The 21959-nt window shown below is 36.4% G+C and overlaps 1 protein-coding gene across 1 annotated transcript in view; it reads left to right on the forward strand.

The window, feature by feature from the left end:
• Nucleotides 1-21959, forward strand: part of SKAP1 (src kinase associated phosphoprotein 1) — a 280237-nt gene that overhangs the window by 69926 nt on the left and 188352 nt on the right. Inside the window, exon 4 of the mRNA XM_032319898.1 lies at nucleotides 8286-8402. Within this exon, the coding sequence (XP_032175789.1) occupies nucleotides 8286-8402 (117 nt within the window). The remainder of the gene's footprint in view (nucleotides 1-8285; nucleotides 8403-21959) is intronic.

Below are 21959 nucleotides of genomic sequence, written 5' to 3' on the forward strand. Positions count from 1 at the left end.
GTTGAGGGGAAAAAAAAACGTATAAGTAATTTCTTTTAGAGAGTATTATCCCTGGACCAATATAGAAAATCAGGTAAGGAGTACAGTTTCCAAACAGGGAAGTTTGTCATAAGAATTCATCTGCTTCGGGGACGCCTGGGTGGCTCAGTTGGTTGAGCAGCTGCCTTCGGCTCAGGTCATGATCCCAGCATCCTGGGATGGAGTCCCACATCGGGCTCCTTGCTCAGCAGGGAGCCTGCTTCTTCTTCTGCCTCTGCCTGCCATTCTGTCTGCCTGTGCTCGCACTCTCTCTCTCTGATAAATAAATTAAAAAAAAATCTTTAAAAAAGAAGAATTCATCTGCTTTGGGAATTCTGCTTCTAATGAATTTTCATATTCTGGACACAAGATATTGAGAGAAATGTGTACTCTATGGTTAATTTGAATACAGATTTGGTTTTCTAAGTAAAACTTCTGTGGGTAAGTAGGTTAAGTCTTTGGACTTGAAAGCCAGTGAATTTGTTTGATTTTTGGAAGCTAAATAATGTGTTCATTGAGCCAAATTTTAAAGCATTAAATTTTCACTGCACTTCCCATCAATACATACTTCTCTCAGAAACTTGTTTAATAGTTACCATTTACAAGGATGGCTGGAGTATCACTAATACAGGAAAGGAATGGTTTAGTTATGGATGAGGGCATTTATAGGATATGCAAAATGAAGCTTCCGGTCACTGCTGACTCTTGTGAGGCGAAGAGTAAGAGAGTGAGTCTTTGAACATCCCCTTGTCATCTGACATGTATTTATACAAACTTACCAGGCCACAGCAGCTCTTGGCCACAGTTCCTCTCCAGAAGGTATTTTCCTTAACTTAAAATGCAGTACCACTATCCTCAAGATTTGTGTACTTTCCTGTTAGTGATACCCTAATAAAAGAGGAAAAATAAATTTTAGAAATAAGGAAATGCTCTTCCATGCGAAACTTCTGTCCCAAAAGGGGCCAAACGCTGAGTGGAATTGTTGATAGTGAGAGATTTTGGTTGTTGATGTTGTTGTTATGTGCTGTTTTCATACCTGGACAGGAAACCCTCTTTGAGGTGGGGTAGTCACTGGAAGGCTGAATCTTGTCACCGTCCGCCATTACAGCTCCCTGGTACTGGAGGTCTATATCATCCACAAAGAAAACTTACCATTCCTCAAGATGTTAGAAGTTTTGTGTGTTCAGGCCTGCTAATCTTACCCATAATCTATCCTTGACTCTATATTTTATTTTTACCCTTTGGACCTCCATAAAACTTTTCTTATGCCTACCCTTAGCCTGTAGATCCTGTAGGGGTGTGTGTGTGTGTGTGTGTGTGTGTGTGTGTGTGTGTGTGTGTGTGTGTTTAAGATTTTATTTATTTGAGAAAAAGAAAGAGTGCATGAATGGGAGGAGGGAAAGAGGAAGAGGGAGAGAGAGCATTTGAAGCAGGTGCTTCCCTGAGTTCAGTGCCCAGTGTGGGGCTTCATTCCACAACCCAGAGATCATGACCTGAGCCAAAATCAAAAGTCAGGCATTCAACTGACTGGGCCACCCAGGCACCCCTAGTTCTCTCAAGAAGAGATGTTGGTAGGGGCGCCTGGGTGGCTCAGTGGGTTAAAGCCTCTGCCATTGGCGCAGATCATGATCCCAGGGTCCTGGGATCAAGCCCTGCATTGGGCTCTCTGCTCAGCAGGGAGCCTGCTTCCCCCTCCCTCTCTCTCTGCCTGCCTCTCTGCCTACTTGTGATCTCTGTCTGTTAAATAAATAAATAAAATCTTTTTTTAAAAAAATCACTACAACAATAGTACCACAGTAAATTTGAACCTGTGAACTGAACAGCTCCTTCTTCATGAAATCACTGACCACATTTGACTTTGTTGATTACTTCCATACCTAATGGGACTACTAGTATTACTACTATTTATAATAATTTATACTTTTGACTGTAGATTTATTTTACCGAAGTAAAGAAAAAACACTAATTAATAGCACATGCCATAAATTTAAGTAACTGTCTGTCATTCAGTATGCTTTGCCTTTGAGTAATGATCATAATTTATAAAGCGTACAGATTTGGAGACAGTACAGCTCAGTGGATTAGAACTAGACTTTAGTAATTAGACAAGGTGGGGTTGAAGCCTAGCTCTGCAACTTATGAGTCACTTACTTGACTTTGGGTAAGTTATGTAATCTCTGTGTCTCACTGTCTTTATCCACAGCTTTGAGACAATAATATATCTCAGGACTATGTTGAGAATTAAATGAGATTGTACACGAAGAGTCTTGACCTAGAGCGTGTACCCAGTAAGACTTCAGTAAAGCTGTTATTTTTTATTATTGCTATAACTGACTTTTCTCCTCTAAGTCAAAACATGTTGAGAATTCAGTTTAATAGCTTCCTAACAAGAATTAAACACTGAGAATACCATGGTCCAAGGAAAACAGAACTACGAACCAATAATTCCAGGTTATGATTGCCTGGTTGACATACGATAAATGCACTTATTGTCCAGCATATTTATCCATATAGACCACATACTTAAATTTTCATGTTTTGAATTCTGTCAAAATCTCATTCCTATTGAAAATATTCTAACTCAGCAGGCTTCATTTTAGTACCAGTTGAACAATAACAGTGGTAGATGGAATGTGTTGTTATAAAGCCAGAATGATTGCTGACAGACTATAATTTGCTTTATGAAGTGTGTGTTGTCACATATACAATTATCTGGTTTATATTTGTTGCTGTCAGCCTTCCAGTTTGTTAATGTCCAGTAGGTGTGCCCTGTGTGAAACCTAAGAAGGGTTAAAAATCTTAGCGTTTTCGGGTGGGGGGAGGGGTAGGAACAGAAGGGTTCACTTGGTGGTTACCTTTTTTCTTTTCTCTTTCTTTTTTAAGAACGAGGGTGATGCTACACACTGCAGCCCACCCTACTGGTCAAAATGAAAAACTGCATCATAAAGGATCCCTTTTCTGAAAGAGGGGGAAAAAACTTTTCATTTGGTTCCCATGGGCATTTTCCTGTCCAACCCCCAACTGACAGAAACGTAGTTCCTTAGGAAATATTATTAAGCTATGCTACCCTTTCGGTTGTAGCATCAAATCAATTTTATTCCATTTCTGATCATTTAGACTGTGCTGTTCTCTGAAATAATAACCCTAAATGTTCTTGGGAAGTGTGTTATTCTCTGCATGATAAAAATAGTACAATTAGTAAACAGTATCATGAGCTAAAAAAAAATTTTTTTTTGACCTTAGGTTCAATTTATTTCATATATATTTCAGATCTTATTGGAGCAACTTTTTAAAAGAATGATAAATGGAAACTTTCTTTACCTGGGCTATCATTTGTTCTGTAGACTTAATGACATTCAGTACTATTATACTCACTGCCAGGGCCTTGGAGGGGAAAAAAAGAATATTTATACATTGAGTTATGGCTAGATGTTAGAGGGGGGAGAAGGAGGTGGGCAGGAAGTCAGACTATACAATGGAGAAGAATTTGAGACCTTCACTACACATGGATTAATCACAAGAACTAACCACGCAAATCCAAATGGATATTTAGAAACCAGTGAAGCCTCTAAGATGGTCTGTGGGAAACACTATACATTTTCTAATGCATGAGTATGTGCAAAATGTTATCTAATTTATAACAGAAGTGTTGACAGAACTTTAGCTTTGGTGTTGCAAATGGGCTCCATAACATATTTACATGGGAGGAACATTTCACATATATGGGCACATATGTACCCAATCTATTTCTGTAGTTAGTGTTATATTCAATAACTTAGGTGAATGGTTATAATAAGGAATAATACGCTGCAGTTTTTTTCCAGTCTTACCTTAGTTCAGCTTTGGGAACTGCATTACTATTAAATTGATCCATGAAAACCTGGCAATATTAATGCTATCAAGCATGAAAACTAACTGGATTTGGATCAGGGACTTTTATTTATAGCATTTTATTTAGAATTTATTAGTTTAAAGAGGGAACTGTGTGTCTCATGGGTTTTTAAATATTAAAGAGTCAGAAGTCATGTGTTCCTTTCCAGTAGCAACAATAAAAACAAATGTCAAAAAATTGCTGATAATTCTACATTAATTTTGATTTCCTTATTTTATCCTGAGATACTTGGTGAAGTGATAGCAAACCCTGGGAATTTTGAACTATGCTATAGAAACAGTTGGTTGCAGATGTGAATAAAGTCTTTATAACACAGCTCACAATTAATTAGAAGTAAAAGATGATGGCTCCATACAAATGTGAAAAAACCATTGAGCCTTTATATGTCGAATAAGCAAACATCTATTTATGTCTTATCTATTTGCTATTGGTGTGTTCCTTTTTATTTTTTTAAAGATTTTATTTATGTATTTGATAGACAGAGATCACAAGTAGGCAGAGAGAGAGGAGGAAGCAGGGTCCCTGCTGAGCAGAGAGCTTGATGCGGGGCTCGATGCGGGGCTCGATCTCAGGACCCTGGGATCATGACCTGAGCCGAAGGCAGAGGCTTTTACCCACTGAGCCACCCAGGCGCCCCTGTTGTGTTACTTTTTATGATTAAACTGCTTTCCATTTTTCTTTTCTTTTTTTTTTTTCATTTCTTTGGTAAAGTTGTCATTATGGCCTGTTTTTGTCCCCAAATAGTACCTGTAAGTTCAGAATCAGATGGGTTTGCTGTGAGTCAAAATAGCTAGAAGGGGAATATCATCATGGTTCATTTTCCCCCCTCCCTGTTTTATTTGGAATTGAATTAGGAAATGAAAGTTTTTAGCAGTTTAATTCACTTCTCCATAAAGTTTATGGAGCAGCAACAGCTGGTTGAATCCATGGCAGAAAAAAAAAAAAAAAAGCCAACTTCTAGTGGCCAAGCTATTGTTTCAGAATTAAGGGGGAAAACTCATTAACTGTTAATGAAAACACTGGGAATAAAAACAAATAGCACAGAAACCCTAGCAAATAATTACCTCACACCTGACACAAAGCTGCTTTATATTTCTGCTCCAAACCTCAGAAATTCACAACTTATCATTCTACGGAGCATGAATGAAATTGAGTTTGATTCTCAGGAAAGAACAATAGAGAAATCATCCCCCTTATAGGCCCCTCAGTACCATATTCAGTGGAGAACCTACCCTTGAATATACTAAGGAGTGTATCTAGCGCCCAATTCTTAGGATGCTTAGGATAGAGGAGCAAATTACCAGCTACTAGCAGATGAACCCTTGATATAGTTTCCCAAGATCTTGTTTAGAAATACAAAGAAAAGGGACTGGAGGTAGTAGACGTGATTAATGGAGATATTGTGTGTTAGAATATATATCTGTATAGAAATATATTGATTCTGAGCAAGTTGCAATGGGAAAGTGTGTCTCTAGTGGCAAGGGGTCTTGCTTGTGAGAAAGCCACTCTAAGCAATGGAGTTCGAAGCCCTAATTGCAGAGCTGCTGAATGGAAGTGTCTGTCACTATAGTTTGTGATCATTTATGTCTGATCCCACCGGACGACGGTCGTAGTCGCCTGGAACTGTGATTCTCAGAGCTGCAGATGAATCCAGCGATCACGTGCGGTTATGTTCTAAGGAAAAATGATGTTCTAAACTTAAACAAATCCAAAATGACCACAGTAATTGCTGGTTCTCCTATAAAACTTTTCACCCATGCATCTTGAGTAGTTATAATCATTTTAATTACACGGGAGTATCTATTTATATAGTGTTATAGGCTTTTTTCTGCGTGTGCCCAAGGGAGTTGGGCCACTCGATGTGACACTAAAAACACTTATAGCAACATTTCCATCATCAGGAACAAATTATGCTTGGATGTAAGACGTATTTTTAAACGTTTCCCCCACCACAACCATTTTTAGTACTAACCCAGGCTCCGTTTTTGCTGCATTGAGTTGTATACCTTTGTTGTTGTATACTTTACAAAGGCACGGTCTTACATTTGGCACGGGGACGACTATTAAAAGCCCACCTTGGGTAACTGTGTTCAGAAACCCTAGGGAAAACACAGAAGTGACTTTTCCATCTGAAGCCAATAGATCAAATGTGAAATCCAGGCAGGTATTTGGTATTTTGGATGAGATTTTTAAAATGAAAACTCTGAAGGCAATTGAATTGGATCCCGGATCAGAAAAAGGATACTACATCTAAAACTAATGATGTAGTGACTAATGACTGTATGTTGGCTAATTAGATTCAAATTTTAAAAAAAGAAAAAAGAGAAAAAAAGGACCTTAGTGGGAAAACTGGTGACATCCAAATAAAGTCTATAATTTATTTAATAGCAGTGTAGCAATGTTAATTTCTTGGTTTTGACAGAAATACCCTAGTTATGTAAGAAGTTGGGGGAAATTGAGTGAAGGGTATGCGGAAACTGTCTGTACTATCTTTGTAATGCTTTCAATAAATCTAAAATTATTCCAAAATAAAATGTTCATTTAAAAAAATGTTCAGTAAAATACAACAAAACAAAGTCCCACTTGATTGGCTTTTTTTTTTTTTTAAGCCTGGAATGCTAGAAAACATAAGAGTAACTTTGTCAAATTTCTGAAGCAAGCAGAAAACCTTGAGTCTAGAATGACAGTTGATAAATAATGTTCAGTATACCTACAAATGTTAAATTTTGTGGTAATCCAAACTACTGCTTTTTTTAAAAAATAGATTTCGGCTTGGCTCACAATTTTAAAATTCCTTTAACCTCACAGCTCACTTTCAGGTTACCTGCCAAGCGGTCCGCTTGGTAATAGAATTTCAGTGGATTTACAAATTCCACTGATGTAAAATTTCAGTACTTTAATCCTCAGTCCAGTATTTGAGAATTTTTCTGACTATAAGGGAAATTTCACAGCGATACTATAAGCATAACTGTAATAAGCTTTGTATCCTGATCTGTAGCCCTAATAAAGGAGAGGATTTGTTCTGGCTCTGGCCAACACTGCTGTGAGGTTGTTGTTTGTTGTTGTTGTTGTTTTTCACTTTTCTTTTCCACAATCAAGTCCGTACTTTATTCCTAAAGCCCTGTATCTGCAGGTGCTCAAGTCAGTTGTGGACAGACAAGCTACCTACCATCGAGCGTTCACAGAAGAGACTAGCTATCGTCTTCTAATTTATGGAAAGAGAAGGCTACAGCCATTCTCTTTTTATCATTTTATATCCTCCCTATCCTTCCAGTTTAATTGTAGGAAATAAACCTTTAAAGTGAAGCAATACAGATTCTATGTAGGTTGTTTGGTTTCACTGCTCCCTCGTTGAAATCCAGGGCCAAAACTCGACAGTGTTTACTGAGATTAGCATTGGTGATTTCCTTTGGAAATTAGTATTTGAGATAATATTAAATTCAGTTGAAAATCCCCTTTTCATGTTTGTGAAATGAACTGAGCAGCTGTTGGTGTCCTTTTATCAGCAGACTGTACCTCTGTTTGGGGGATTTTAAGGAAAGCCATTTACAATGCAGAGCCTTTTCTTCCGGTTTCTGAATGATCGAACATCTTCCGTCTGAACCTTTTAAAGTATCATAATAGCATGGGCCACTTCTACAAAATATAATCCAATGTATGTTGAAAACACCCAAAGGGGATTAGCATTGTTTTAATTGCATAATTCAGTATTGCATATACATTACCTTTCATCAAAGCCATTTTACAGAACAAATATTACCTTCTTAGGGCTTTTAGAATTCCTAAGGGGTTGGTTGCATAGGCTGTAAACTAGAATTATAAAGAGAGAATTTCTTAAGATTGCAAAACAAGTAGTGATTTAAATTGGAATAGAATTCAGCAAAGTCTAGGTTCTCTCTGTTTTTAAGTCTCTTAGTTTTCAGAGAAGGAAAGAATATTGACCTGTTACATTGTATTATGTATAGGTTAACCCTTTGTATGATTTATTCTGTTCCATTTGGCAATATAAAGAGAAACAGACATTCAGGATAAAGGTTGCAATTAATGGAAGCCAATATTTATGAATAGGTATATATATATAGTTGTGTTTTCATTTTAAGTACGATGGAAAGTTTCTCTGGGTGGCAAGAGGTGTCCCCACTCTATGGTAACAGTTTCTAAGTTCTAGTTAGTTAGCTGACTGGAAAATTTCCCATCTAGGTAAGTTGGTCCTTATTCATCTGTGTCTTATATGTTAATGGATAGCGGCCACGTCCACCAAGTAAAAGATTTATCTTTCGGAGGAGGGCAAGGATGAATATCAGAAGACATCGACAAAGACCTTTATAAAGATGTCCAATGTATGACCTTGTTTTCTTTCTTCTTTGTCCCTTAGGGGGAGACCAAGCTGAAAGTTACCTTGGGCAGGACAGCTCCGATGATAATCAGAGTGGAACTCATGGCCCTTCTCTCACATCGGATGCACCTTTTTTGCCTGATTATCAGGATGAGGGTGAGTGTCATCTTCCTGGATTTTGGGTTGATCACGCTGCTTTGTTACTTTTTGTCTTGGTGTTTTTGCCTTTTGTCATGTTGAACCATGTGAACTTCAGTGGGTTTTCTGTATTGGTTATCGCTAGTTTGCAAAAAACAACAATTTGTTTCATCGTGGTGCTGATCCTTCTAGGTAATTCAATACTTCTGAAGCTAATGTATTTAGGGAAACACTAATTCTATACTGGAGCAGGAAGACATCATTATTGATCTTTTTCTAAGAACTGTAGCTCAAAAGCTAAGAGAACATCTTAAGATGGCAGGGCCCAGTTCACCATCTTTCAGATTTCTTAGTTTCACAGAGTTGCATGAGAATCAGAGTTTCATTTAGTGATTATTGGATTATTGATTTATTGTGGATTATTTGAGGCCCTTGAGCTCATCATATCATAATAAGATTTTTTTTAAAGATTTTATTTATTTATTTACTTGACAGACAAAGATCACAAGTAGGCAGAGAGGCAGGCAGAGAGAGAGAGGGGTAAGCAGGCTCCCAGATCCAGGGCTCGATCCCAGGACCCTGAGATCATGACCTGAGCCGAAAGCAGAGGCTCAACCCACTGAGCTACCCAGGCGCTCCGAAGATACGATTTTTATCTATGCTTCTCCCATATCCCTTTCTGACCATACTGATGTTGTTCAAGAGGAAAGGGAAGCCACAAAAACCACAATGTAAATCTTCCTGGAGCATTAATTTTACTTGAAGATTTGAGAATGGGAGGAGTTAAATAATTCAGCTGTTATAAACATTACTTTTATATTAAAAACACATTGGTATGTAATAGAGCTGGGGTGTAAAATGTGTATGAATTTTTAAGATACATGAATATAAAATTTTTGGCTAGGTGTCTGCCAGTTTCTGGCTCAGGCTCAGATATCCCAAGGGTGGGGGTTCACTGTGTCTCTTCTGGCATCTGGCCACTTGAACAGACGGTTTGATCATCACTGATGCACACGGTTATCTTACCAGAGTCTCTCTTGTGCCTTTTCGGTGGGGAAAAAAGGTAGACACGTTACTAAGCTGAATATTAAATTGGAACATATTATTCACTTAGGGATTGGGAGTAGAGCTGGTAAACTATTCCTTATTTCTCTTTATTGGCCTGCAATCATTCAATTTATTTTTCTTTCAAATTTCCCTGTGACTTTGGCATTTTCCAGGAGTTCGTAATCCCTAATATTTTTCTCTTTTTAATTTATCCACTAATTCTTTTTTTTTCTTAAGTTTTTATTTAAATTCCATTAGCATACAGCGTAATATTAGTTCACTCATCCATTAATTCTTATTTCATTTAGCCTTTTTGGCACACCAGGTTTTCTCACTTTCATTGCATTAATAATGTCCACATCAGAACTATGGATTCAGTCATACAGAAACATTTTATTTGATCTGAGCTATTTTAGAAACTGGGCCTTGCAGTTTAGGATCTGTATATTGACTCAAGTGTACATTAAAAACATTGTTTGGATTGCAAGTTTAATGATTACACTGGTAGTTTATTAATAATTTTAGAAAATTAACAGGGCAAAACCAACCTTTCATTTGTTTTTGATTAATCCAATGCCTGACAGAATTAGAACAATACTACCTCATTAATCCATAGGTCACTTATTTGGTATTTCCATCTTTCCCAGACACAGCTGAGAACACAATCAGTAAGCCAGAAGGACCTCTAAGTGGAAATGGGTGTTCCTGAGTGTGGTGTTAACACTGTCATAATTTAACCTTGGGAAAGCCCCTGAGGTCTTCACTGGAGATTCCTCTTTTTACACATTTCTAACCATGACAGTGCTTTGATTTCTCGAAACCATAGTAGGATAAAACATCAAATTTAGAAGAAAAGGCACTTTAGAGACATCAGTGAACAAATAATATAGAGGTGAGACACAGGAACACAACTAAAAATTTATGCAGGACACAAAATTGGTAAACAAAAAAAATTTGTATGGGAACTCAAAAACATAGCACTCTGGGGCCATATCATACTGTAGAGAGAAACTAAGAGCTCAGTACCTTTAATAAAGTAAAACTTTTCAGCTAGTCTTTAGTAAGCACTTACTGTGTACCTGCACCTGTGTTCTAAGTACTGTGCATCTGTTATCATTTAATCATGAGAATAGCCCGAAGAGGTAGATAGTAGGATTATCCTCATTTTACAGAGAAGGAAATGGAGACCCACCAAGTTAACTGATCTAAGATCACACAGTTAGTACGCAGTAGTGCCAGGATTTCTAATGATGCAGTCTAGCTTTGGAACCTCTGCTCTTAACCACCCTACTGTCTTTACCACTATCCTTATCCAGATTATCAGAAAAGATGGATTCATGTTCCAGACATTTTGGTTAAGACTATACAGATATATAGTTTGCTTAAAAGTATTTTCATTAAAAAGAGTTGAAATTTTAAAAAAAATACAGTGTTGAAAGAGGAAAGTCTAGTCTCTAGAATATTCCAAGGTAGAAACTCTGCTCCATTATGGTTCCTCATAAGAGAGGAGCTAACTAGATCAGTAATATTAAATTCTTATTTCATAAATTTAATTTTTAGTTTTATGTATAAAAGTTAAGAGAATTCTCAAAGTTGACACAGTCAATGATAGATAGGAATAGATTGTTCATGTGTTAAAAATTTGATTGTAGGATGATGTTTATTTTTACAAAGTATTTTATCTCTTCATTCATTTTATTTAGTTTCCCTTTTTAAAGTTTCATTTAAATTCTGGTTAGTTAACATGCACTGTAATATTACTTTTGGGTGTACAACGTACTGGTTCAACACTTCCCTACAGCACGGACTGCTCATCATGACAGGTGCGCCCCTTAATCCCCTTCACCTACTTTACACATGCCCCATCCACTTCCCTTCTGGTAACCATCTGTTCTCTGTAGGTAAGAGTCTGTTTCTTAGTTTGCTTCTCTCTCTCTTTTTCTTGCCATGTGCCACGACATGGTTGGAGGTAGAGAGTTTTATGCTCAGCAAAGGAGTCAGTCAGAGAAAGACAACTAATATGATTTCACTCATACGTGGAATTTAAGAAACAAACAAACAAGAGGGGGAAAAGAGAGAAAGGGAGATGCTATTTAAATATGAGTTTCAGCAAAACATTGAAACTAGCCCAGTACCTGAGTGCCTGATGCCTAGTGGGTATGATAAATGTTTGTTTCCTTGCCCTAAAAAGTAGTGATATGGGGCACCTGGGTGGCTCAGTGGGTTAAAGCCTCTGCCTTCGGCTAAGGTCATGATCTCAAGGTCCTGGGATCGAGCCCTGCATTGGGCTCTCTGCTCTGCAGGGAGCCTGATTCCTCCTCTCTCTGCCTGCCTCTCTGCCTATTTGTGATCTCTGTCTGTCAAATACATAAATAAAATCTTAAAAAAAAAAGTAGTGATAAGTACATATCCTATACAATTGAGGAAAAGGTTATAAAGATGTTAAAAATTTCAGTAGACATTCTATTCTGTTCCACTAGATTTTACCATTACTGAGAACAACAGTAACACTTCATATGATACTTATTATTTTAACACATACTTATTTAGAGATTACAGAGTAATAGCAAGACACTGTGCTGCTAAGCAGTAAGTGAAATATGCAGTAAAAAATCAGTCCCAATTCCTGTTCTCGTGGAGCCTACCATCTCACTGCAAAAACACTATTAATAAGTAGACAAATGAACAGATACAAAGTCAGTGTCTTCGCTTGCTAGTGGGATAGCTAAGGAAGAAAAGATATTCTTTTTTTTTTTTTTTTAAAGATTTTATTTATTTATTTGACAGAGAGAAATCACAAGTAGACGGAGAGGCAGGCAGAGAGAGAGAGAGGAGGAAGCAGGCTCCCTGCTGAGCAGAGAGCCCGATGCGGGACTCGATCCCAGGACCCTGAGATCATGACCTGAGCCGAAGGCAGCGGCTTAACCCACTGAGCCACCCAGGCGCCCCAAGAAAAGATATTCTTAAACTTTTTTTTGTAGTGACAGTTATTTTAGACTTTCAGAATTTTATCTTTATTAGAAAAATGAAAGGTTACTGTTTACAATATTTCAGCATTGTTGCACTCCACCTTTAGCCACAACAGAGTTCTAAATGTACAATTATAAAAGGACACATGGTCTGACTCGTCCACCCGTAACTTCAGTGTGAGAAGCAATAACCACGGTGCGTGTCATGTTTGTATCATGCGTTTGTGAAGACTACAAGAGCCCTAGAAACATATAGAAGCCCGGCCAGGTGCACAGCAAAAAATGAACACCAAGGTTACAGGCTAACCCATGCATAAAAATGAGAGCATGTTGCTACCTAATCCCAATTTCTTCTCCTTTTGCTTTGCAAATGCCCTCAATCTGGGAACAGCAGGCTATATACCCTGTAGAGAGAGACCCACAAGCGAGAACATAGCCCCACCATGGGGAATGAAAACTGGCTAACAAGTAATAACATGCAGATTTCTAAACCCAAGGAGGCATAGTTTCTTCCATATTAAAGGGAAAAAAGTGCAGTATGAAACACTGGATACAATTACTGTACAAAAGCCAGCCAACTGTGCAGTTCAAGGTTTGCTTTCACTGTCCAAAATATACAATGGATTTTAATGTGCTTTTAAACTTATCTCATTAGTGTACATTTTTAGAAGATGGGTCTACATACATTTTTTAAAGATGGGTTGGGGAAAGAGTTCTATAAACAGGTTATAGTGACTCCTTCTGGAAGAAAAAGAAAAAAATGAAGTTATTTTCTAGGAGAAGAAACCTAGAATATGTAATACTGTATTATTTATCATGTAATATATATTATTACATTCTAATTAAAGAAAAAGTAATGAATGAATATTGGACAAATAAATCTGGGAAGAAGTGAGAAAAATGTTCTTAGAATTTATTTTTACATCAGGTTGTCAAAGGTTTGAGAAGGTTCTTATTCTCCAATGAAATGAAAGATAGAACTGGGAATGTTAAAGACCTCTAACCAGTTTTGGAGAAGAGTAATAATGAGTAAGGGAAAGACTGGTTTTGATCAATTTATTATATGCTACTTGATTTAAAAGGAATTACAGACCCAATAAATATACAAATAGTGGTCATTTTCAAATCCATGTCTTTTCTGTAAGGTACATTAAATTAAAAGACATATAGAATATTTTGAAAATAAAGAGAATTAGTTTTTCACAGCTTTAGTTTAAGCACTTTTTTTTTTTTTTTTTTTTTTACATTTCTCTGCTTTCATTTTAGTTCTGAAATAGAAGTCAATTTTTGGATTTGATATTATGATAACAATAGACTAGCTTTTGTTGATCCTTGTGTGTTTCATTTCTATAATAATAATAGGAAGAAGATACTATTTTAATATATTCCTTAATGAAGGGAAGAATGTATTTTAAACACATCTACATTAGTATTGTGGGATTAAAAATGAAGGTTTAATTTATTAATTAGATTTTACTGATTAGACTTTTTTTGGCTGGAATTCATATTTGTCTTAAATTTCACTGTACCAAAGTTAGAATTATGTATTCTGAAAGTTGGAAAGGATGATTGTAAGAGGAATCATTTATGGAGCATTTACTATGCTGCACTAAATGTTTTTTGTGGATTATCTCATTTAATTCTTGAACTGGCTCAGAAAAGAAAGTTCCATTATGCCCACTGTTTACAGGTTAAAAAACTGAAGCTTAGAGAAATTCAGTGACTTGGCCAAATCCACGGGTTGGGGGGTGTGGGGGCGGCGGTGGAGGAAGGGTTCCAATAGATTACAAGCCTGCTGCTTTGTGTAAAGCTTTGGTTAGCTGGATGTTTTTCCTCTGAAAAACCCATTTTTTATGGGCTTTACATCTCATTCTCCCTATTGTTTTTATTCTACCGAGTATAACATTCATTTGAAAAAATGAATGTTTTCAAAGCTAAAAATTATCCTCTAAATACCACTTTAACTGCATCCTTTAAAATTTGATACGTACCTACTTTCATTAGAATTTGCAATTCCATTCCATGTATTTTGTAATTCCTTTGATGATAGGCTTTTTAACCTATGCATTATTTAGAAGCACTTGTGTGTGTGTGCATGTGTGTGTATTCCTAGTTTTTATTTTGGTTTGTTTTTAGGTTCTAGGGATTTTTAAAACTTCTTTTCTATTTTGACTTAATTTTTATTACATGATAGTCTAAGAACATAGTCTATGTCACTTAGATTCTTTGGACTTTGTTGAGACTTTTTTTGTGGCCTAGTAATGATCAATTTATGCTTAGGTGCTGTGTCGTTCCCAGAAATATTTATTGAACACACTCTTAACAGGTTTTAGTTTTCTTACTTTTTATTTATTTTATACTTTTAAATAGTACTCTTCAAATCTTTTATATCCTGGCTTTTCTTTTATCTGCGGAGAAGTTCATATTAAAATCTCCAATTATAGTTGTTGATGTATCCATTTTTCTGTACTTTGCTTTACATTTTCGAGGTCTTGTTATTAGATACTTACAAAGAGCTGTAATTTGTTTTAAAAGGCTTCCTCTTATTGAGCCAAAGTCCTATCCCTAGAACTTCCATTTATTAAGCTGGTCTATCCATAGCACCCCCAACTGACTTTCTTCTACTCAAAGAGAATAAAAGATGTCTGTTCACAAGCCAGTTGGAGACCCACATTGCTCCGAGTCATGTATAAGGCCTGAGTTTAGTGTATAAATTACGTTGTTTCACAGGATAAATAAACTGCACGTCTTACAGTGTTTACTGAGGTATGTGAATTAACGATGCAGGGGTTGGTGGTAAGTGACCTTACCAATCAGGTAAATCTTAGGCCACATCCTGCTGATGACTTTGGAGGAAAATGTGCATATTTGAGGGCGGCTTTACTTGGAATGTTAGAAACCTATTGTAGGCTCAGTCACCGGTAGGGTAATGGGTGGGGAGAGTTAATGGGCTAAAAACAAGCCGTTTACTTCCCTCTCACTGATAGGGTCAAGCCCACTACTTTGTGTGTACGTGTTGAAGATTTTATTAATTAATAATTAATTAAATTGAGAGAGGGCACATCTGCGTCTGCGAGTACAGGGAGGAGCAGAGGGAGAGGGACAAGCAGGCTCTGTACTGAGTGCAGAGCCGGACATGGGGCTCCGGCCCAAGACCCTGAGCTTGTGATCTGAGCCAAAGTTAAGAGTCAGATACTTAACCACCTGAGTCACTCAGGCGCCCCTTTGTGTGTGTGTGTTTTTAAGCACATAAACTATATGAAGATATTTAGAGTTTTTAGTAGAAACGGAGATAACAAATGTGACTCAAAATGGTCTCTCTCCATTTATGAATACACAACAAACGTGTGCATACGTTCATGCATTCAAACAAGCATTTCTCTCATTTCCTTTGTATTCTTCAGACAGTTGCTTTCATCTCTGTTGCTCACAGGAATATTTTTCTTTAGTAAAGGCACATGACTCCTGTCAACCCTGATGGAGTTTATGTGTGTGTGTGTGTCTACAGTGCACACTGCGGAAGAACACAAAACTTATTCCTTTCCATGTCTGCGCTTTTGGGGGCAAAGAACAAATTCTACCATAAAACATACTTTCATAGGCATGTTGGACTTCCGAACAAGTTTCTGTTGGCTTCAGGTGAGTCCATCAGATTTCAGATCATTGGGAGAAATTAAGGACCGATGGTGAGTTAACTGTGATAAGGGTAAGTGAGCTGTCACTCAGGATCGCAGTGGCCTCCTTCATGAAGATAAATGTCTTATTAGATCGAAGACATCATGTCGTTTATATAGTCTGGTATAAATCACAGACGAGGATGACAAACTGGGTCTCAAAGTTGACAGTAATTTATATAACTTAAACAAATGATTACCAAGGATTATACATGTTTTGTGAAGAATAAAAAAACAATAACAATTATCTGTCTATGAACTACCCATTTTTCATTCTTCAGCCTGGCACATTGGGCTGTCAGTGCGTGTTTAAACTCTAACCTTCCGTCCAGTACCCAGGAAAGCAGTCTCTCATGCGCTGATGGCTGGATATCTTCCATAATGCTTCTTTCACTAGAATGTACTCTACAAATTGAACCCAAGTTTTTTTTTTTTTTTTTTTTTTACATAGAATCATGGCATTTTAGATCTGGAAGAGACTACTTGGTAATCATCTATCTAATCTCTGTTTTACCGAAGAGGAAAGTATGTTTTAAAGAGGCTAATGATTAGGTCCTCTATCTAGCAAGACAGAGCCAGTATGGAAACCAAGACTGCTGCCCTGGGAGAGGCCTTCCCAGGCTCAAACTGTATACCTTCCCTCACCTCCATGATCTCTACACACTCTCTGAGTGCAAACCCAAACAACTTTGCAGGAGGCCTGGTCATGTCTCTTAAACTATTTCTTGCAAGTTTCAGTCAGGTTCTTCAGGTACATATGTCTCTCTGGTCAATGTATTTTCATCAATGTATTCTTTTCCAAGAATGATTTGGGAGTAGTATGTTTTATAAAGAATTTCAGGGGCACCTGGGTGGAGCCCCGCATCGGGCTCTCTACTCAGCGGGGAGCCTGCCTCTCTGGCTGCTTATGATCTCTGTCAAATAAATAAATAAAATCTTGTAAAAAAATTTTCAAAGGGTTGCAAAAATGCTAACAATTATAACTACGAGTGACATACAATAAGTCCCTGAATTGATCTGACATATAACTAATTAGTTAGCTTTTTTGGCCTTTTTGTCTATGGTATAGATTTTAATATACTGCTAATGAAGAGTTAGCTATTGAATATCTATATTGGATGCTTTTATTCATTCATGAGTTTAGAAGCTGTGTGGGGGATATAAGAGGAATAGGACATGATGCCTTTCTAGTGAGTAAATAATCTAGTTGAAGAGAGAAGATTAGACACCCCCACAACAAAGTATACAATAAATAATCAAGTGGTGATTATCAGGGACAGAGTTTGCAGGGGGGTGGGTGAAAAACACAACAACACTTGGTTGGACTTGCAGTGGTTTGGAAGAAAGTCAAAATAATATTTGGCCTGAGCCGTGGCCTAAGTGTTTTTAGAAGTCTATTCCAGACTGGGAGTATGGGCGAAGTCCATTCTCTGAAAGGTCAAACCTTTATTGAGCTTCCACTATAATTAGTAGTGAAATAACTGTGGCCATTTTTAAGTGCAAATAGTTGACTTTTAAGTGAGTGACTTGGCAAATGAGATTAAGTTTTTCATTCTGCCTCGAGTATTCGTTGTTTCTCTCCAAATTCTAAAGTAGTCAACAAGGTTAATGGTAATGTGGAAGTTCTAATATCTGATTATTGAAGATGTTAGTGTGGTCATTACAGTGGTGGTAAAATGATATGCGGTGTTTTGGTTGTTAATGTAACATATTTATCTGATTGATATATAAATCAATCAGAGGTGGGGAGGGTTTATATATCTTGTGTGCTGTTTATTAGAAAGTCTTATATACCATGCTTAATTACCTTGTTCTTAGAATCTACAAATGCATTATAATTAAACATAGCATCTGCCGTATAGATGAACACCAAATCACCAGAGGGTTAGCTATCTTACCTAGAGCAATCATTTCTAAAGTTCAGGAATTCCATATTCTCAGTACTCTCTCTCTATATATATGTGGAGCTATATATATTTTTTTAATGGTGATTTGTTTTTTCAAATGGTAATTTGGTGATCTTTATTTTTCTGCTATCCATAAATTCTTTGACCTATCATAGAACTCTGACTTTTCAAGTAAAAAGTGAATGTTAGAATGTTAGTTATGCTGTTTAAAACACTGTGCAGGGGTGCCTGAGTGGCTCAGTGGGTTAAAGCCTCTGCCTTTGGCTCAGGTCATGATCAAGGGTCCTGGGATTGAGCCCCGCATTGGGCTCTCTGCTCAGCAGGGAGCCTGCTCCTCCCCCCCCACCATCTCTCTGCCCGCCTCTCTGCCTACTTGTGATCTGTCTGTCAAATTAATAAATAAAATTTTTAAAAATAAAAAATAAATAATGAAACAACATGGAAACACCTGTTAATCTAGAATATTGTGTTCTGTTAGGCGAAGGTTGTTGAATTCACAAACTATATTATACTTAAGCTCTTGACTATGTTTCTGACTTTGAGTGACAGCCTTTTTTATGTTGGCCCTACAGAGCTTACACCCAGACACACTAGTCTAGTGGGAAAGAAGGATTATATGGAGTAGTTGCTCAGGCTTGTAAAATTAGGATTTATAGGGGAATTTTTCCTTCGTGGAAAGTTTTCACTTATAGAAGCCTTTATTCGACTTAGAAATCCATTTCTATAAATTGTTAGGGTATAGCATACATTATATTTTAGTACAATGCTCTGAAAGATAAGCATCATTGTTGTCATGGTTAATTTTATAATTAAGTTATTGCATAGTAATACTTAGATTTTTTGTTATCAACAAAACATAGGGTTAACTTAGATCACAAGCTCTCCTCTCTATAGATGATCATTATCATCATTGAAAGACATTTATGAATGCCCAAGAACACAGTTGGGCCTAGAGATTGTCACAGCTTAGGGGAAAAAAATCACTTGAGTTATCTAATCTAGCCCTTCTAATGAATTCACATCATTCTTACTAATATCTCATTTAATTAATTATCAAATATAGCGATTATGCTTTGTACCCTTCCCTTGCAGGACATCTTGCCCGCCCAACTATTATTACTAATTTATTCTTCATGTCTAACCTAAACTTTTCCTTCCTTAGTTTCAGGCCATTGCTCTTTTCTATACCATCTTCTGAGACTGAATAATTCCCCTAATTCATTTATATTGTTACCTTTAGAAGGTTTTTAAAGACTATGAACATTTATCCCCAGAGTCTTCACTTTTCCAAACTACATAAATTTCAGTTCTCTTAATCCTTACCTCACTCTGCCCCTGTCATACTCTCCAGTCCTTGGGTATTTTATCACACTCCTTGATATTTTCCATTCCAAGGGGATCACCTAACCAAGAGAGCTGCCTTTTGGGGAGGGAAGTAATAAAGCGTAAAATCTCATATAAACCACTAGAAGATGCCTAAGTGTTTATCTGATGTTGGTGTTGGTGATCATCTGGCAGGCACACCAGTGTAGGGCTTGTTTTGGCATATGTTGGGATATATGTGTATTTTAATGCCTTAATGTATTATGGCCTGTTGTAATTGAATGTCTATAAAGTAGCAGTTAAGAGGGTTTTACAGACCTTAGACGAGATCAGAATTCTCTAGCCCCCTCTTGTGGTAAAAGAAAATACTACTTCGGGGCTTTCTTGGATTATCTGGTTTTGGCTGATGAGGAAGGCTAAAAATACATCACTTCTCAACATGTGAGCATAAAAAATGAATCAAAAAATTTAAAAATTATACACACACTTATATAGGCATATATATGTACCCAAGTGCACATACACTTGGATCTGATAAGTTCCTGTTCTTTTATTAATGCCCTAAAACCTGAAAGATATTACTTTCTTACAACTGTCATTTCCGTATATTCTTATTACATAAGTTAGGATGAGGACAAATAAAATAAAACTATAATCTTGAGGGCTTTATATTCCTAAATATATAAATAAAAGAGGCTTATTTATGAGTTTTAAACCAAATTTATAGGTACTTTTTTCTTTGCCATTATAAACCCATGTGGTTAGCATTTCTAACAGATGTAAACAGATATCCTAAATCCCCTAACATATTAATTTGACCGGTTTTATAATTTATTATTGTAGCATTCCTTCTATGGTAGACACATTCAGCTATTCATAAAGGCCTAGTAAGTAGCAAATAGCTGAAGGGAAGACTAAATTGGCATGCAAATAAGTTCATGTATCTTGCCTATGGAACAAAGTTTCTACAGGCAGTACAAAATTATGTTTATTTTTCTAGGACACCACTGAAAGTAACACCTCTGTCTTGGAATAGCTGGTGAATAGAAAAGAACCAATGAGGAGTTGTTATTAATGTGCCTTACCTGGAAACCCAGGAAGTGAAGACATTCAAATTAAACACTGCCCCTAAGTAATTTTTGTGTTTGTTTTTTCTTTTTCTTTCTTTCTTTCTTTCTTTCTTTCTTTCTTCCTTTCTTTTTTTTTAAGCTACTCTAAAATTTTGAGTAATGGTTTTAGGCAGCTTGCCTTCATGTTCAGGTCACATTCTAATGAAAATACGGGGTCCTATCTGGAAATTCTGAGAACTCTAGAAATAAATGTGGGACCATGCTTTTTAATATTAGATTTTTTTTCCCTAAAAAGGAATATTGAATGTTGCACCAATTGAGACATTGCAAGAGAGGAATGGCATAGATATAGCAGAACAAAATGAAAAGGGGTTGGTCACAGATGAAACAAGTGAGAATATTATAGCAATTTAAATATTGAATAGAAAACTGATAGTTTTTGAGTGATTCTTTTTTCTTTCCTACTTGAAGAGATGACATTTTTTTAAATAGGGAATTTAATTCATTTTGTGTGTTTCTTTCTTAAGATGTGTGAAAAAGATTTAATCTCAGCTATTTATTAATTTGTGGTATTGACATTCCTCTGAGCATCCGGACACGAACTTTAACAAACCTAAAGATAAAACCTCTTAAAAACAAAGCATGAGTCTTAATAGGAGTAGTCTGATTTTTGCACTTTTTCAAAAACAATGATTTGACATAACATTTTTGAGATTTATCTGTAATCAGGTTAGGTGATCATATAAACCCGATTTTCTGATGTGTCGGGTTTCTCAAGCAACTACTGGACCTGATTTTTTTTTTTCTATATACATGCTGCACTTTTCGTGAGACTGAATAATTTGTGGATTTTTATAAAAATTTTGGAACATTATTTTAAGTAGAGAAGCAGAAAATGACCCTTAGTTATACCCGCACCATTTACTAGCATGTATATTTCAATTGGTTTGGTCACCAAAAAATTGTGACTGCTCTTGGACACACTTTCTTTGACTACTGATTTTAAATTATATGTACATATTTTCACAAAGCTCTCTGAAAAGTACGTTCTTACTTAGAGATCTGTCTATTGGGAAAACATCTATTTAATTTTTATTTTTTTTTAAAAAAGATCAATTCTATAATAATTATATATTTACTTAAATCTATTAATCAGTTTAAGTTTGAATTCTTTAGTATTAAAATTAGGGAAATTATAATGATCAGTTTCTTGGATATTATAATTAATAAGAGTATAATGTAGAAATTGGTTGCAAAAGTTTGACTTTTCTAACCATAAGGAGGTGTCAGAGGGTCTTTTGGAGTATTGTAGTCATTGTTGGTATAGGTTAGAAGAGATTTGCCTAGGAAATTATATCTGAGTTCTTATTAAGTGTCTTATTACAAATAATAACAATTTTCTTTATCACATTATTTAAGCTGAAAGGAAGGTAGACAACTTCTTCCTTCCTTGTCTTCTCTATGTGTGTAAATACCTTCTGCTGTAAAGCAAGTATCTTTCTGAATTTTCTTACGGAATACCAGGGCAATTCAAGGAGCTCTTCATATAAAATCTTCTGCATGTTTTCTTCCCCCAAAATAATAA

Source organism: Mustela erminea, chromosome 18 (assembly GCF_009829155.1).
Source record: "Mustela erminea isolate mMusErm1 chromosome 18, mMusErm1.Pri, whole genome shotgun sequence".
Lineage (NCBI taxonomy): Eukaryota > Metazoa > Chordata > Mammalia > Carnivora > Mustelidae > Mustela > Mustela erminea.